At 40.2% G+C, this 18,153-nt stretch overlaps 1 protein-coding gene across 1 annotated transcript in view; it reads left to right on the top strand.

Annotated features, from left to right (window-relative positions):
- The window catches only part of DHRSX (dehydrogenase/reductase X-linked), a 170,531-nt gene extending 157,854 nt beyond the window's left edge, over nt 1–12,677 (top strand). Inside the window, exon 8 of the mRNA XM_029999153.1 lies at nt 12,217–12,677. Coding sequence (XP_029855013.1) covers nt 12,217–12,414 — 198 coding nt within the window. The 3' untranslated portion in view covers nt 12,415–12,677. The remainder of the gene's footprint in view (nt 1–12,216) is intronic.
- Nucleotides 12,678–18,153: the final 5,476 nt, after the last annotated feature.

Genomic DNA, 18,153 nt, shown 5'->3' with positions numbered 1-18,153 from the left:
CCTGTACAGCAACACGACGCTTCTGCTGTGACTCCTGTCATCCGGCAAAGGCAACAGGAGCAGGGGAAGGACCACATCTGTCACCAAATCCAGTTCTGGCCTTTGCTGGGGCGATCATTTTCACAAATTAATGGCTCCATCTGCTACCTTAGTGAAGGTTTACAAAACACCTTAGAAATAAGACTGGATATTAAAATTAACGGCTTCAGTGGATAGTAAATCTGGGTCTTGCTACTTACTAGTACTTAACAGTCTTCAGTATGTCCCGCTTCCCTTCTTTCCTTCATCTGTTCCACTGGCAAGAACTGCCATCTTTGTTTTTCTCTCTCTGCCCCCTTGCAAATTAATAACCTTATCACCTCTCCCCAGGCTAACGTCCCCCTCTGCACTACGAGTACCAACCCGCCCTTCTTTCAGGCTGTTTAGCTGGTTAAATGTGATGGGTTTAAACTCATGAGTAATTGTGTTCAAGATGGAAGTTTTTTGCTTCCGTTTCAGACATTGGGAAGCATTTGTGTGGCTGAGAGTTTGCATGTTTTCTCTGTCTATAATGAGCTCTGCGGTAAAAGATATGATGCCTCAGATCTTGTCTGACATAATTTTAGAAACATGACTAATCTCGTTGAAATCAATGGTACTATTTGCCTGTCTAAAGTTGTACATGTTCTTTGGGGCTCTTCTGAATTTAAGCCATCGATAGGTTCCTTGGCGGACAGTAAAGAGCCCCAGGGTTGATTGATTTGAACAAAAGGATTTAAGTTACACAGCTTAAACTCACTTTCTCGCTACAAAACAAAAAGCTTGATTTGAATAATCAGATTCTGTCCTCCTTTGCATTTGCATTTTTAGTTATTTTGTTAAAAACAGGTTCATTCTGGTGGGTTAGTAAGCATTCAGATATGTCGATTTGCAACTGAATGCAGCCTTTGCCTTTAAATTTAGTACTTCTGTCAGGTAACTGAGAGGATAAGCTATGTAGACAGCTCCATAATTGTATGGTTTCAGAATCTATCTGTGATTTCATGACTTTAGCATTCTATTGTGATAGAAAATGAGAAATGGTAGTTTTGTTTAGAGGATGACTAATTTTTTTCTTTACTTTTTTTACAAGCTGCTTCCAGATGAAATATGAGTTTAATTAAAATGAAGAGCTGTCATTTTTAAAGGGTTTTATTCCTTAAACAGAAATACCTGAACTTATTGGGCATATTTTTCTCATCAAAACCAAGGACGTATAATCTGTAATTACTGATTTGAACTAAGTAATTCTGTTTACTGTATCTGTCAGAAAGATAGAATTAGAAAATCTGATCCACTCTCACCTATTTCTATTCTTTCAATAAAATAACTATAGAAAATTAGTCTACTCTTCTTATTTTCCATCTTTGGAGTATGTCAGTAGGGACGGACCTAAATTAAGCCCCTTGTTTATATCTTTTTGGTATATTGTTCAAGATTAAATGCTGAAATTGCCAGCAACTGGAGTTATAGGAAACATAAATTTGCAGAATAAGATTCCTGCCCTCCCCACCACTTTTATTTGTCTTCCAGTTTGGGCGTTTTCCTCTCAGCTTGGGGAATACTGCAGAACTATAATTTAAACACAGTAACTATATAGAAAACAGAAACCCAGACCAGTTGGGGCATGGGAGTGCTAAATGGTATTTGGTGATCTGCTTGAAGCTTCTTCCTTCCAGCCAGTGCAGCCTTTGCAGGACTATCACGTTTCAGTCCTGCAGAGAGGCTCGGAGTCAGCAAAAGGGAAAAGGAGATGAAGGCTGAGACCCAGGGTGAGGATAAGCGCTGCAAGGTGATGTCTCTCGTTCCATGCAGGAGCTTTGTGTGGAGCAGACCCATCAGCGGGACATGTTGCAGCCCAGCTAGCATGCTGCTGCAACATAAACACGAGAAATCTGGGGGAAAGTGTATTTTTGCTTTCATCTCCCCCATCTTCCCAGGCGTATTTTCATCTCGCGTGCTATTAATGCAAAGCTGTAGCACCCTGTAGTCATTCTGGGTTAGTTTGCGCACTTTACTATTACTGGTCCTGGAGGAGAAGTGTCCTCTGCTGACCTTACCTGGTGATGCAGGAAGGGATTTGCGCCTTCTCACCTGAGCCGCCTGGTTTCAGCAAGTGCCTCCAGCGGGCAGGTGAGAAACGCGGGCTGGCAGCCAGCCTCTCCCAGCCCCACCGCCCCGCTGAGCCCACGGGGGGAAATAGCCCCGCCGCTCTTTGGGGTGCAACATGGGGGTTGTAGCAATTTAAAACAGAAGAGGCTGTGAAATAGCTGCTGGCCTATGTAATTTTGGTTTATTTCATTTCGTCTATGTTCTGTACAGCCTTTGTGCTTTTTGATCTCATCGTAGTTCGTAAAGGTTTTCTATATTGTGGTTATCTTTTAAATATTTAGGTGTTCCATGCCTGTCCTGAGTGTTATAAGCATTAAGAAAATTAACAGTCCTCAAAAGAAAGTTGTGAAGTTGGAGATTAAGTGTCAGTTTCCATTTTCTGAGAAGGGAAAACAAGATATATAGGCAAGTGACTTGTCAAGTGTTGAAGAGTAAGTAAAGGAGTAGAGATGATGGTAGGGTGCTACAAGTCAGAAGTGGCCATATATCTTATGCCTGAAGTCTTGCGTTTTCAGCAAAAGCTGGCAAAGACATTTTACTTTGCGTGAGCAGGCAGTTAATAAATTGTTCAGAGGTATATGCACTCAGGAGCATCCTCTTGAGCACTTAGAGCCTTGCTGTGTCTCCTGCTCTCCGGGGCTGGTAAAAATGCAGCTATCATTTCAAATGTAAACATTTCTGTGTGCTTTTCTGTGTTGTTTCATTTTGATTGCCAAAATCTGGCATCATTTGAAAGAATTCAGGAAACTAAAGGTGACCCACATAGTGATAGAAGATAATGCATTAGAGAATGAAGCTTCTAAAGCTTTCGTTGTTGGTTGTTGTTTTAAGTCCTCTTTAATTTTGATCCATTCACATTTTGAATCATATTTAAATTTTGTTTTCAACTAAAAAATTGGGCATATATTATTAAATGATGCAGATGTTCCAGCCACTACCTATCAAAGAGGTTGCTTCTCTAAGAGCTTTGTTGGAGGGGCGAGTAGTCTTATGCTCTTATTCATATTTCTCAGATAGTAATAGTTCAAAACTTAGTAGAATTAAAGCCTTGCAAAGTTATTAAAAATAACAGGATGATTCCTTAGCATATATCTAGCATGAATACTAAGCTGTAATTAAGTATTCTTATTTAATGATAGATCAGTCTACATTTCAGAATGAAGAAGATTATATTGAATTGCTCACATGATACTGTAATTATGGCCATAGAGCTGGTGGTAAACAAATAAATTGCGTATTTTCCTTTACAAACACAGAAAAGGAGTAACAGCCTAGTGTGTAAGGCATCAAGATTAGGATTTAGGAGGCTCATTTGCTCCTCATCTCTTCTGCCTTGCGCATTTGCTTCAGTAATTCACTTGCCTGTCTGTGAATAGAGGTGTCGCAGAAAATCCCACATTACGTGAAGATACCCAGGACAATTCTGAGTGATTTAAGTCAGGCATCCTCAGCAATAGGTAGCTGTGGGACATCACCTGGTTTCCAGAGGGCTGGTTAACCAGAGTGCCACGCTCCCAGAAGAGACTCCAGTGTTTTGTGAAGTACGTGTCCTCTCTCAGCTCTCTCCTCCTGTTATTGCCTGCCTTATTTCCTAGAGACTGGATGTTCTTCCAGCAAGTGACTGTCTCTGGCTGGATGTTTATGCAATGTCTGGGGCAGCAGGCTCCTATCTGTCAAATTTTGCATACTGTTACTGAGCTGAGTGAGGTAACAAGTGTAATGTAATTTGAGTGGCTGCAGCGATATCTCAGTTCTGACTTTGAAGACATCGCTGTCTGCTGCAAAGCAAGCTTAGGGATCAGCCTTCAGGCAAAGTAATCTTCCTCAATGCTCTTGACAAAATGAACAAAGGACCTGGTTATGATTAATGACTTTGACCCAAAGTTTCAAGTCCCTGCTCAAATTCAGTCATGTAAATTTGGGTTCTCGCTTCTATTATGAAAATTGCTTAAAACTAAACTTCGTTCTTCTAGTCCTCCATTTCAACAGCTTAGAAGATGCAAAGCAGGGATCCACAAACGCTCCTGCTCAAATCACTGAGGTTATATTGCACTTCTAAGTGAGAGAGATTCAGATTGAAATTAAGACACGTACATTTATTTTCGTGGTATCTGCCAGTGCATTCCCTGTTGAAGCTGCTATCTGAAGTCAATGGAGAGCTCTTCAGTGTGGCCCAGAAAGCTGGCCAGCCAACAGGGGCTTCATTCAGCTGCCTGATAACGTAGGCGTCTGATGCTGTCTGAGATAACTCACGATGTCCTGCTTAGTCTGAAGCAGCTGCTTTGGAAGAGGAGGGTTCAGAGCCATGGCCACTGTCTTCCTCAGTAAACCTTTGCTCATGTTTTGAGTCTGACAGAAGAGCCATCCCAGGGCTTCAGAGTAGAGCTGCTTGGCGATTTTCCAGCAAAACAGATTTCTCACAAGGCATTGCTCTGGCACAAAGCAAAGTGAAACCTTCCTTCGCTGACTCCATCAAAAGTTTCCGGGGAAATCAGACATTCAAGGCTGCGTTGCTGCCTGCTCCTTGGGCTCCCTGAGCAACAGCCTGACTCTGGCAGTCTTCTGGGGACAGTTCCTTCCTTCCGTGGGCTGGTTTGTCTATAGGCTTCCCAGCCACCGGGGGCTGATGTGAAGATGAGGTAGGGCTTCCCAGGCTGTCTGTGTACCTGGATTTTTTGGAAAGATCTTTCCAGAAAATTTGGGTTCAGTAGAAAGGGAAGGAGAGATTTAGGATTTGATACTCTCTGTGTCTGTTTGCCAGCTATCTCTGCTTCTGTCTTTACAGTGTCTTGTGCTAGCATGCTCAGGGAAAAGCTTCTTTTTCCCAGAATAGGCATGAATTATTCATATTATAAAAGCTCCTTTCCTTCAACATTTTGTTATTTTTTTTAGTTTGAAAATTGCCTTGTGTTCTTAATTCATCAATGTTTCGTCTTTTATTATATATTCACATCTTGGATTCAGAAATTATTTCTCTGTAGCCACAACATTGTCAGGAGAAGGGCTTCACATTTTAACTCAGCCATTTCTGTTGGTAGCTGCTGTCTCTTTTAAAGATGAAATCTAAAGAATTTTATTATGGAGTGAATTTATTAAAGAATTCTCTTTGCTGCGAGTTGGGGATTGAAGAGAAATTAATTTGATGGTGCTGACTGGGTCTCTAGGGGGAACTGTATATTCAATAAAACATCTCTATCTCTTTCTGGTCTATAATCAAGGCAGAAATTGGATAGAAAGAGAATAATAGTGAGCTACATAGGAAAGAATAGGAGGAGAGAGAGAACGCAGATGGAAACCAGGGCTTTTGAGTGAAGGCAGAGATGTGTGAAAAGCTGTGCTGCCAGACCTCTCTGGCAGCTTTGGCTTCCTAGGGATCTGACAGTTGGTCCTGGCCACCAGTCTCACCAGGACTTACAGTCGGCTGTTACAGCCTTATTGATCAAAGGTTGCTGAACACGTCCTTACACCTGCGTCATGGTTTCCTTTCTAGCCTTTGTTTTCATACTCGGTGTTTCAACTGATTACTTTTTGGCTGAAATTTTCAAAGCAACGACCACATTAGGAGGTCTAGACACTGCAGAAGTTACACAACAGGCATTGAGCGCACGTAGCCCGTGTCTTTACCAGGAGGCTGTGACACTAAAGCAGCTGTTGTTACTTCACCTCAGAGTCTTGCACCCTTAAGTAACCTGGTTTTGAAATTATTTGGTAGTTCACAGATCATAGTAATCAGTGCTCCCTGGAACACAGGTAATTTGCCTCTCACAAGTTTGTTTGCTGTAATGTTCCTGGGAATGCAATCCCAGCTACTCCATTTCTGACAGTTTTCAAACTATTCTGTGTTGTGGTGGCTTCGTGTTTGTCTTTGTTCTTGAGAGTCAAGCAGTGCGTTAAGGGTGACTGGGTGTCACCCCTCCATTAGCTGCCAGCAAGTAGATGAAGGACTTTGCTGTACCAAGTAACAGTAATTTAATGTTCTCATTCTTGTTGCTAAGCCCCGCTGTGCATATGCGTAGTACTGTTCAGGGATCCCAGAAGATTGTTGTCTTTCCTGAAGACAGACAGAAAAGGCAGAAAACTCTGTATATACAGAGTTTTTCAGTCCAGAAAGCAAGTCAGTACTGTTTGCAAAACATCACCAGAATAATGAATGTAGAGAAAAGTAAAGGAATGCTGGCAAAAGTGCCTGGGTACCCAGGCCCAGAAGATGGCCTGTTCAGTGCTTGCTGTGTCTTCCTAGCTGGAACCTGGGAAGTGTGTTGCCAGCCAGAGACATCTCTTCTTGTTACTTGAGCCTGGACTGGCCTGATGGAAACTCACCCATTTAAAAAAGCAAGGCCACAGAGCAAACACCGTGAACTCCCATGCCAAAAAAAAAAACCCCGAAAGCTTCTTTAACTCATCAGCCCATGAGTAGATTTCCCATATGAACTGAAAAGTGCATGACATAATGGATGTGAGTACATGAGGTAGGACCACCATTACAAAACCAGTGTCGATGAGAGTTCCTACAGCAGTCTACTTAACATTGCTGCTGAGGGGCATTCCACCAATATTTAATGTATTCTGCATCACAAATTGTGTGGATAAAGGTGTTTTAACATGTTCTTCCCCAGCGTTAAGCCATTTGCCAGCATACCAGGCAGTCCTGGGTGCACATCTGCCTGTTTGGCCCCTCATTCGTGTCCCTCAAAACGCAACTGCAATGTCAGTCATTGAGTTTGCCAGCTGCTTCGTACTCTCCCATCCTCTTTGCCCAACCTTCTCTCCTACCATCTCTCAAGATGGCAGCATCCTGAAGTCATAAAGTACAAACCAAGTACAATCAGCTGACTGTCTAGGGTGAGGGGAAGCTATTCCAGAGTAAGTACTCCTCTGATACCAAGGGTTGTATCACTACTTTTTTTTCAATCACATGGTCAACGCTGTCAACCAATATAATTTGAAATATATGCGTGTCATCCATTCAGACTGTTCGTCATAGTGTTTAAGACTCATAGCAAGGTTCTCACTGTTTGCTGGTAGATACTGAAAATGGTACTGGGAAAATGAATGGATTGCAGAAGAGGAATTATAGGAGCTTATTAGTTTTGTTTCCTGTCCAGTTTTCTGTGGTTTCCAATGGACATACCATACTGTCTGCCCAGGACTCTGAGCTATGCATTCAGGTGGAGGTGGAACTGGATGAATACATGGATTAACAAAGAAAGCACCACGAAGCCATCATGTATAACTGATGCAGACAAATGATTTCCAAAGAGTTAAGCTGTTGCGCCTGTTGTAGATAAATGGAAAGGATGTGACATTTCATGGCAACATGGCTGTAGGGACTGACTGTTGTCAGCTAACACATTTTGCGAGCATTAGTGCCTAGTATTGACAAGGTTATATGGCACTTAAAAATGCATTAATCAAAATGCATTAACTGGCAAGTCTTAAAAAAACAAAACTAAACCACAGACCCTCTTAGTATATGTCCCAGTTTTCATAGAACAGAATATTCCATTTCATGCTGAGGGAATATTGTTCTATGTTGATTACTTACTATTGATGAATATTTAAAAAAAGAAATAGCAAAGCTTCTGTAAAAAACCACCTTTTTCTTTGGGACTACATAGTGCAAAAATAATGTCATTTTGTGTATATAGACTGCATTTTTCTTAAATAAGCTGGTCACATGCTATCTCTTCTCTCCTTCCATAGCCTAGCCATGTAATGAGCAAAACAAAGATACGTAATTTCAATCAGACCTTTATTTACTGTTGAAGGGATACTGCAAAAGAAATTGCAAAAGAAAGCAAAAGACGTAATTAATACCGTGATGAGCAAAAGGAATTGCAGATGCAGAATTTCATTAGGAAAAAGTCAAGCAGAAATCAGTTTTACTTAGATATGACAAAGGTATTAATTGCAGTTGCTTGGATACTAATAATATAATAATTTCTAAACAAAAATCCAATTTAAAAAAAGTTCAGCACAAATAAGTTGGTAACTGAAGAGTGAAGAAGCATTGTGCTATTTATAGGAATCCCTCTTGTCCTGGGACAAGTCCAGCCAGTTCATGAACAAGATGTTACTGATCCTATATTTATGTATTTTATTCTGTCACTGTTTGGTTTGTTGTTTTTTTTAAATTCTGGCAATGTGTAGAGTATCCTCGCCTGTGATTTGAATGATACTTCTTATCACTGCCTGTCTACCTGCAACTTTTGGTATAATACTTGAGAGTCCCAAAGACAGGAACTTGTTCCTGTTTGTATAGAGCATCATGACAGACATCCTGGGATTTATAGATCAAGGTATTCAGCCACTGGCTGGTGATTCCTCTGGCCTGTTATCAGGTGTTCTCCTTCCTAGAAGGCCACTGGCATCAAAAGATGGCTCAGATGTGTTGCTTTGACAGTAGTCTCCTGCTTGTGGTTGTTCTTTTCCACGGGCTTTATGGCTCCTCCTCATCTTTTGATGGGCTGTCATGTGGTAAAAGAAGAGCTATGGGGCTCCCAGGAAAGTTGGCAACCAGGAGTGAGGCTGCCGCTGCTGGAACAATTCATCCTGCTCCCTGTCCAGATGCTCATGAATTGCTCCAGGGGTTGCAACCTGCTGCCAGCTTCTTCCTTCCCAAGAGGTCCTCAGGTGCTGGTACACAGGCAGGACACGTGTGCGTGTGTCGGTGCGGGTTGCAGTTGATCCGTGGGTGTGTAGTAGATCTGACACTTTGGGAAAGAGTCTTGACTGTGTGTGGGCAGGTGGCTGTACAGTGCTTTCATGTAGGTATGGGCATGATCCAGAGGTGGAATCACAGCAAGTGCTTTTCCTCCAGCCTTTCAAAACAGGTAGGTCATCTACCCAGCTGGAAGGCCAGGCCACTCCCGCTGTAGGGTTTCCTTTTTGCTTTCATAAAAACAGAAAACATGCCAAAACAATGAAGAGATCCTCAAGTAAAGGAACATTAAAGCTTTCAGCATTAATTAAGCACTCAGAAGATGGGATAAGACAATTAATTAATCATACATACGCAACTCAGCTGCCTGTTGCACTGGAGAAATTGTTTAACTTAAATTATTATACACTAATTGCTTAATGTATTATAGTATTTTTTTTTTCTTATGTGTTTAGATAATTGCTTTTAGCAACAACTAAATAGGAATTTTGCATAGAACCTTCTACTCAGCTTATCAGATATGGTGGACAGGATGAAAAGCAAATTAAATCTTGTGAAAAGTTACACAAGCTGACCTTAATGGACGGTGACAATGTCACTGTGCTTATAGACTGGCCACAGTGTGGCCATGTAAGCACATTTATTTTCTGAGCCTGCTCAATATTTTCTTTGTATTGAAGAATAAGAAACAATTTGCTATATAAAATGGTTTGGTAAAGGTCTACTAGGGCTGCATGAACAAAACCCAACAACTGACTTTCAACTCGTACATAGCCTTTACTTAAAATATTTTCTATTATTTTGACCAGAATAGAATAGGCTTTGTCAGTTGGAAGGAACCTACAACAGTCATCTAGTCCAACTGCCTGACCACTTCAGGACTGACCAAAAGTTAAAGCATGCTGTTAAGGGCATTGTCCAAATGCCTCTTGAACGCTGACAGGCTTGGGGCATCGACCACCTCTCTAGGAAGCATGTTCCAGTGTTTGACCACCCTCTTGGTATAGATCCCCTCTGGTGGGGAACTTACCTGACATATCATCAATAAATAAAAATTTTGATAAATCCTGCATATCCTGGGAGACCCTTCCCACTGAATCAGCTAAGGCACGTGGTATTTCTGATGCTTGTAGGAAGATCCATACAGAGCAGTCTCTGAGGCTGTAGAGAGCCCTGCTCATAAGAACATAATCACACAAATTCTACCCACAGACAGTTTTTTTAAAGCATTTTGGTTTTGAGCTGTTTTCATTAAGATTTTGGAGTCATCAACATTGACATTTATACTTGTTTGTGCTGGAGACCTGTTGAACTCAGGAACATAACGTCCAGTGAACCATTGTATGAAGTAATGGTTTATCTGTGTCACTAAATTTTTAAGTAAAGCACAGCAGTACATTAAAAAACTTTTGGTTTCTCTCTGTCATCCAGAATAAGTTGTATAAAATATGAATGCTCGTACTCATCATTGTTCTGCTACTTTGCAGTATTAAGATATTTTATATTGCATCGTAGCTGATCATGATAGTAGCCACTATGTGAGCACATGGACTCCAACTTTTTGGAGTCATCCTGATCCTGAGGAGAATTATGCACGCACATAGCTTTATGTTCTTTACATAATCTACTGGATGTGACTAGCACTCTTTTCCATGAGATAAAAAACAATGAAGAAGTAGTAGCAGAGTACTAAACTAAGGTAAATAAGCACTTTGTAAGTGTTTCTATATAGTATCTCACAGTACAGTCATCTTCTTAAAAAATAAAAAATATTCTAGCAGTTAGCTGGACCTGACTTTTTTTAACATACTGACTGATATTTAGCTGAGAGACCAGCCTGTTGGATGGCTGAGTTACCCTCTTATTTCATTTGGTGGTATTTGGAACAGGACACGCTGTCTTTGTGTGGTATCTGACAGTAAAAGCTGGCTATTTTGTGGCCACTGAAGGAAAGCGTGGTGGTATTACGGCTCTTTGCAGCCTGTTGACATCAGTAGTTTTTCCTTCAGCTTAAACACCTTTGATCAAGGGCTTGGCATGGAGTGGAGCATTTATATTGGAACCAGTGGAGCTCTGTGCATGAAAGGACCTCAGTAGGGCATGTTCTTCTTCAGCAGTTCACTTTTGGGGGAACATGCCTGTGGTCACGCAGGGAATGTGTTTCCCTGGCAGATAGTGAGGGTGCTCTGCCTGGGCAGTAGCTGGAGATGTCACGGTTTGGGTAACCTTGTCTTATTGTGTGATTGTGTGACATGGCTCTAACTTATTTGTAAATGAGACCAAATGCCAGATGCATCAGATAAATTAATTATTTCTAATAACTTGTGTTGTATTTATTGCACAGTGAGAAAACAGAGGAGTTGTTTCTTTTTAAAATATCAGAACTTTGTCACAAAAAGCTTCAAATTACTTAGTTTATATTTTTTTTAATAGGGCACTGATTAACCTATTCAATACTGTCTCATTCATCAAGTGAGTTCTTCAGGAAAAGACATCCTGTCAGGTGCAGCAGACAAACCTATGAGCAGCATTGGTACTGTTAATGACTCAGAGAATGACTGCAAGGATTGTAAAATCATCCATTATTATCTAGCAGGCATTGATCATAATTATATCACTGATAAAGACAAAACATATCAAATGTTGTGTTTTAAATATGCCCTTCAATGAATGAAAAAAAATGCCATTGAAATAATTTCAGTGATAGCTGCGTGATCCTTCTGAATGCAAAATGGAAATGTTTTGCATATCTTCGGGATGAAAGGAGTTACCACTCTAAGCTATTCACTTATTAATTTTCATTTAATGCTCATAGTATATCAGACATTATAGATCTTTCACCATTTTGCTTTATGACACTGCAGAACCCTGATAACTATGCTCTGTGTAAAATGTAATTCCCTGGTTTACCTGCCTGCTTGGATTGGACTGCAGAATCTTAATTTGCTCATGGTTTCCATGATCCTTTGCTTGTGTCATATTGTTCATACAATGAACACGTGCATGCAGCATAGCCTTCATCTTCTTAAGGCAGAGTACAGACCCTTTCATCCTTGCAAAATGAATAATTAAGCTAGGATTTTAATATTTGTGTTTGCTTTGGGGTTTATTAGCTCTAACTGTGAAAACTAAATCAATTATTTCATATGCTCCATCTGACTGGCTCTTGAAAAAATGGACCAGGGTTTTCCATATACCTGTTCTGTGGTTTTAAGCTATCTCAAAATAGCACTGTTGTAGAAATGGACTGTACTCTTCCGATTGAATAGCTGGCGTTTGTATCATTACGGCTTGAGGCGTGCATAAGGACCGCAAGTGTGGTGCAAAACTAAGGAGGCTGATTGTCACTGGTAAGGTCCTATGGTGTAATGCAATTCTTCTATTGTACATGCCTTGCCTGAATTGGTTTTTTTTTGTTTCTGCAGACTCCAGAGGAAGGAGCCTCTACAACCATCTATGCAGCAGTATCGCCCGAGATGGAAGGAGCTGGCGGCTGCTACCTTTACAATGAGGAAAGGACAAAATCGGCTGACGTAGCATATGATGAGGAGCTGCAGAGAAGGCTCTGGACAGAAAGCTGCAAGATGGTTGGAATTTCTGATGAATCCAGCAGAGTTCTCTAGAAGAAGCCAATTCCAGCTGGGTAAATGAAATGCATTGACAAGCATCTTAGGTGAATTCTTGCAGCATCAGTCATCATCCTGGAAATCACTGTTCAGTCTAAAGGCAAACATGAACAGCTCTGTTCTTCACTTGAACCCCTAGTCTGCTAGGGTGTGGGGGGAATATTCCCACGGAAAGATGTAGTGGTTGGTTTTAAATCTAACCATCAGTTTTGTAAATCATGATGTTTCAGTCTGTGATTAAAATACAATCTTTAACCTTGTGCAGAGTTGAGTTTTCATTTTTTGTTCAACAAAAAAAAAGACTTTACCTGGTGAGCATGTTGTGTCTGTGGCATGTTGAACTTAAGCCACCTTTGTACATATAAGTTACTCTTTTCTAATAAGTTTTAAAAGTTGCAGCTTTTTTTTCCTTAACCTTCATTAATCTTTAAGACACTTTATAATGAATGTCAGCTTGTTCTAATGCAGACATTTGGCAGTCATGACCATTGTGTTGTTTCTATCATAACATTAATTTTATACGTCAACCTTTTATCCAGACGTACTAACTGAAGGTCAGAACCAAAAAAATGTAAATAAATAAGGTCTTCAGATGGGATATCGAATGCAGTTGTTTTCAGTTCGAGTTCACCTGTCCTTTAAAGGCGAGCCATAAGAACGAGGAAGGGATCAAACATAATAATGGCAGCACTGGTTTTGGCAGAGGATGCAGTTGGCCTGTTGTCTTGGCAGTGGGCTAAGTTTACTTTTCTCCTCAACCTTCATAAACTTGCATCCACAACTTCTTGCATTTTCCTTTGCAAGGAGATTCACTCATCTACTGCCCATTGCATCAAGAATCGCCTCCTTTCATTGGTTTTGAACCTAGTTCATATGAGTTTCAAAAGTAGAGTTCATGATTTGGAAGAGACAGCAAACAATTAATGCCAGTCCACTTTTTCCATGTTGCTAAGGGTTTTGGAGACTTCCAACATGTCCCCCTTAAACTGTCTCTTTGCCATGTTGAAGAGTAGCCCCTGCCTACTCATCTGATTTACGCAGCAGCAACAGGATATTTTCCCTTTTGTTATGTATTTCTTTCCTAAAAATTCCTAACATGTTTGATTTTTAATTTTATTTGACTGTCTCTGAGTGTGGAGCTGATATTTTGTATGAAACTATTCTTGGTAAACCCTAAGTTTTCTCTTCTGAAGTGGTCAGTTCAGGTGCCTTCAGTTTTGACATGCTTCAGTGTGTATAGTTTAGGGAACTCTACCTATGTCTGCCAAAGTGAAGCTTCAAGAATGCTCTTCACATCCATGGAGTAAAGATCAAAACAGACATGTGACAATATAAAGATAGTCTGAGTTTCTACAAGCTCAAATAACTGAAGGAAAAAAATGGATTGAAGATAGACACAACATTTTAATGGGGAGAGTGATAAACCATGAGAATAATTTACAGAGAAACTTACCCTGGAATTTTCAGTCAAGTTTAGAAGTCTCCCCAAAACGTCTAGGAGGCGCTGGGAAGACCTTATAGCGGCCTTCCAGTACTTACAGGGGGCCTGCAGGGAAGATGGGGAGGGACTCTGTATCAGGGAGTGTAGTGATAGGACGAGGGGTAACGGTTTTAAACTGAAAGAAGGTAGTTTTAGGTTAGATATTAGGAAGAAATTCTTTACTGTGAGGGTGGTGAGGCACTGGAACAGGTTGCCCAGAGAGGCTGTGGATGCCCCATCCCTGGCAGTGTTCAAGGCCAGGTTGGATGGAGCTTTGAGTGACCTGGTCCAGTGGAGGGTGTCCCTGGCCATGGCAGGGGGGTTGGAACCAGATGGTCTTTAAGGTCCCCTCCAACCCACACCATTCTGTGGTTCTATGATCTCTCCTCAGCGAGAGAAACTTTCCAAGCATGGACTCTCTGACTAGGGAGCCTGAACTCTTGCTGTGAATGGAATAAGCTCTACCCTACTCCCATCTCATTCATTTTAGGTGTCATCTGAAAAAGCAGCATAATCCTATAAATGTCCTTGCATTTCCTTTTTTAAGATATACACAGCAAAAGAGACCAGTAGGCGGATGCAAACTTTATATTCACTTTGGGGCACTGGAAATCACTGCATGACAGAACTAAGTGCAAACTCAGTGTTGTGCTCTTATTTGCAGCAGACTAGAAACAATATGAATGTGTTCCTATGCACTGAACCCCGCACTAATATCCCTTTGGGGCTTTTTAGCTCAAACCGGGTACTTCCCTGACCATATCTCCAGCCTTTGGTTTAGAGAAAGATCATATCTAACTGAAAGAAAGCATACTAATATGCCCAGAGACTAGCAAGGAGATGCAAAGACAAAAAAATAGTATGAACAAAGAAAAGCAGATGAGAACAAAAATAATAAAAAATCTGAAAGAGAGCATATTTCCTCTCTGAATTAAGCCATGCATGATTTATTCCTAGCTGCTTAGAGTTAGTATATACAAGGCTTAGCAGCAGGAAATTTATCACTCAGTCACTGTAGCACTTTCTCTGTATGACTGGCTGACTTTTTGTTTTTTTGGTAAGTGAACGTAGTGCTTGTGAAATGTGCCAGACTGACGCTCTGGGAACTAAATTCCTCTGTTTATTCACGGTTCATGCACAGGATGCAGTAAGCCTGCCAGACAGCCAACATTTTGATGTTGCCATAGCATTCCCACAGAACATCATTGCTGCTAGAAGTATGTCCAGGATTACTCAAACTAGATGGGACCAAATTACCTTCAGTTTTAACTCTCTCGAAGCTCCACAATATTTGCACAAGCAGTTTCAAGTGGCAGAGGAATTGGTAAAATAGCAAACAGTAAAGAGAGCTAGTCACACTTTCGGTGTAATCTGAACCCCTTTGTTAGTGGTCTCAGGCCAATGAAATCTGTTTTAAACAACACTGAAAACATGGTTTGTGAGAACCAAGAACACAGATTGTGCCTGCATGAGGGGAAAAAGAAAGTGTCATCAAACCGGGGATTTCTAGAATGGTGCAATGCCATGAAGTTATAGTTGAGCTAGTTGCAAAAGAGTTCTCTCAGAAACTAAAAGCAGAAAACTGTGTCAGCTCTGCAATGTCACATAAGCATGTGAGCTTGTCTTGAGCAAAATCCAGTGTCATCATAAAGTGCTGTGTGTCCCTGGGAGCACTCACTTGTGATACTGTTACAAAAATCCAAAATAATCCTTAATATATCTATTTAGAAAAAAAAAAAGTATATGAAGCATGTAGAAGGAGGACAATGATTTTACTTCTGCACATAGAAATGGTAAGAGCTGATTTATTTTTCACATTTCAAGGACATGGAATTTGTGGAGATCTGAGAAACCCTGTGTTTCACTTCACCGAAGACATGGCTGAGAGATGGCTTCAGTCCTTGCACTGGGTGCATATATACAGAAAAAATACCTGAGAGCTTTTTAACCTTGCAAAGAAAGGCAAAACAAGCTCCAATAATTGTAAATGAAAGTTAGACAAATTAATCTTCCGACATGAAAACAGATCCTCTCTCTGTGAGAGTAATTACCTATTGGAACACGTAGATCTGATATCTGAAGATAATGAGAAGATGCCTCTGAAAAGATACCTGGCAAGGAGGCCAGGTAGGCTTTTAAGCAAAGTAGGTCAGTCACAGTGAAGTCATACTTAGATTCTGCCTCACGTCCAAGGTGACAGCACGTATTTTGGTTAGTATGAGAGTGACCCATTACTCACAACTTGTAAAATGGATATTTCCATGCCAGCACTCCACCCAGGCTAATGTTTAATTAAAAAATCTAGGTGCCTTTACCTAGTCTCAAAAAGGCAAACAAAATCTGTGGTCCAGTTCAAGTCTGAGATCAACAGAAGCATCTGCTATGGGCCACTGTGGTCTTATCCTGTTGCCCTTGGTGAGGGAGTGAAACCATTTCAAACCAATATTTTATTCTTTTCTGAAAAAGGATTACTTTTCTTTTTCAGCTCCTGTGGAAAACAAAAATTAATCTCAAAAAAGATGAATACTGTTTTGAAGGATAGTTCAAATAAATATTATAGATCTTACTGCAATGAATGCAGTTATCTAGGAATTTGATAAGACAATGTTATTTAAACAATGAACTTGCACAGGAAATAAATAACGTGCTGACAAAGAGCCCTAAGTTTCTTAGGAAAAATATTAACTTTTCCATTAATTAACTAGTTTATCTGTAAACTGTGTGGAAATTAATTAGGTACTGAAAGAGTAAGTGCTGTAATTTGTGTGTGAATACACTGTTATTCACACATAATAAAGTAGTTGCATCCTTGCTTAAGCCCTAAATGTGGAACCTCTAGCTGCACTTCTGCAATGTTATTTTATAAATATTTAAACTTTATAGTCAATTTTTGCACAACTATCAATTACTTTAGTACACAGTGAGAAGTGATATACTGTAGAAACAAAGGACTTCATTATTTCACATCAGGCTTCCTACTGCCTCTTCCAAATGCAGAGCAGTGTTAGCCCTAAATATAACAATACATGGCAGATATTTAAATCCTCATCCTAAATAAGCTATCTACATGCAAACTTTGGCTCTTGTACAGTTCTGGTGTTAGACTGTCCTTGTTCATTATATGACATGGTTTATGCTCCAGCTGCCTCCATGGAAAGACAAAACCAGATTCCAGTGAAGTTAACATGAACTCTGTCACAGATAAGATAAAAACACATAATTTTAAGAGAGCAAAGGCTGAGGACGCTGACCAGTCTGCAATAGTTGAAGAAGTCAGTGCAAAATGTGAAGTGTATTGTACAACATCAGGCCAAGCAAGACACATAAGATGTTATTATGAACAATTATTTGAAGGTAATTTTATTGCTTTTTAAAACAAACCCACTGTGTTTCAGCAATCCACTGTGGTGACATTGACAATGCTGTGAGCATTGTCGGGAAGAAAACAGACCAGTGACAAAGAGTGCTGTTTCCAGATGCATGTAGTTATTGGCTTCCATACTGTACCCATCAACCCTTGTTAGCATCTCTCCCTTTGGAAATGGACCTGAGCCAAGAATTCCTTTCACACAGACAATCAAGAAGGGTCAAAAAGTAGCAGTGACCATCATTTATGTAGACAAACACTGTCTAGATTGAAACCAATCACCTTAAAGTGAAAGACTTCCTAATCCCAGAAAAGAAAAAAAGAAAAAGGAAAAGAAAAAAAAAAAGAAAGAAAGAAAGGTCAAAAACCAGGCTATGGCACTTTTTGAGTGATATTAATCCTGGTGACCTCTTCACAGACAGAATGCGAGGCACGTTAAGATGGTAAGCAGGCTTATGTCCTTTGGACGAACAAACATGGCCTTCCCCTCTATCTTTGCATTGCTTGAACTCTCAAAATGAGCTCAAGTAACCTCACTGTTAACATCTGAAAACAAGCAGATCCATTTAATCTATTGTTTATCATACCTTTCCTGAAACTAGTAACAAGATTTGTTCCAGCTTGCCCACATTTATGGAATTCATTATTTAGTCCATATTGATCTGCATATATTCAAGGCCTGTGATGTATCTAAGGCTTTTTTAACAATACTGAAGGAAAAAAACAAATTCCTTTTAAGAATTACAGCATAGCCAAGGGCCAAATCCTGCATTTTTTTTCTCAGGGAAAACTTCCACTGAAGACAATATTAGTTCTTTACAAGAAAAGTAAGATTGTGCTCAAGAAAGTTAATGTAAAATATTTGCACAGAACTTTTCCCTTAACTACA

The sequence above is a fragment of the Aquila chrysaetos genome, chromosome 23 (assembly GCF_900496995.4).
Source record: "Aquila chrysaetos chrysaetos chromosome 23, bAquChr1.4, whole genome shotgun sequence".
Taxonomy (NCBI): Eukaryota; Metazoa; Chordata; class Aves; order Accipitriformes; family Accipitridae; genus Aquila; species Aquila chrysaetos.
This window is presented reverse-complemented; position numbering and strand designations above follow the sequence as displayed.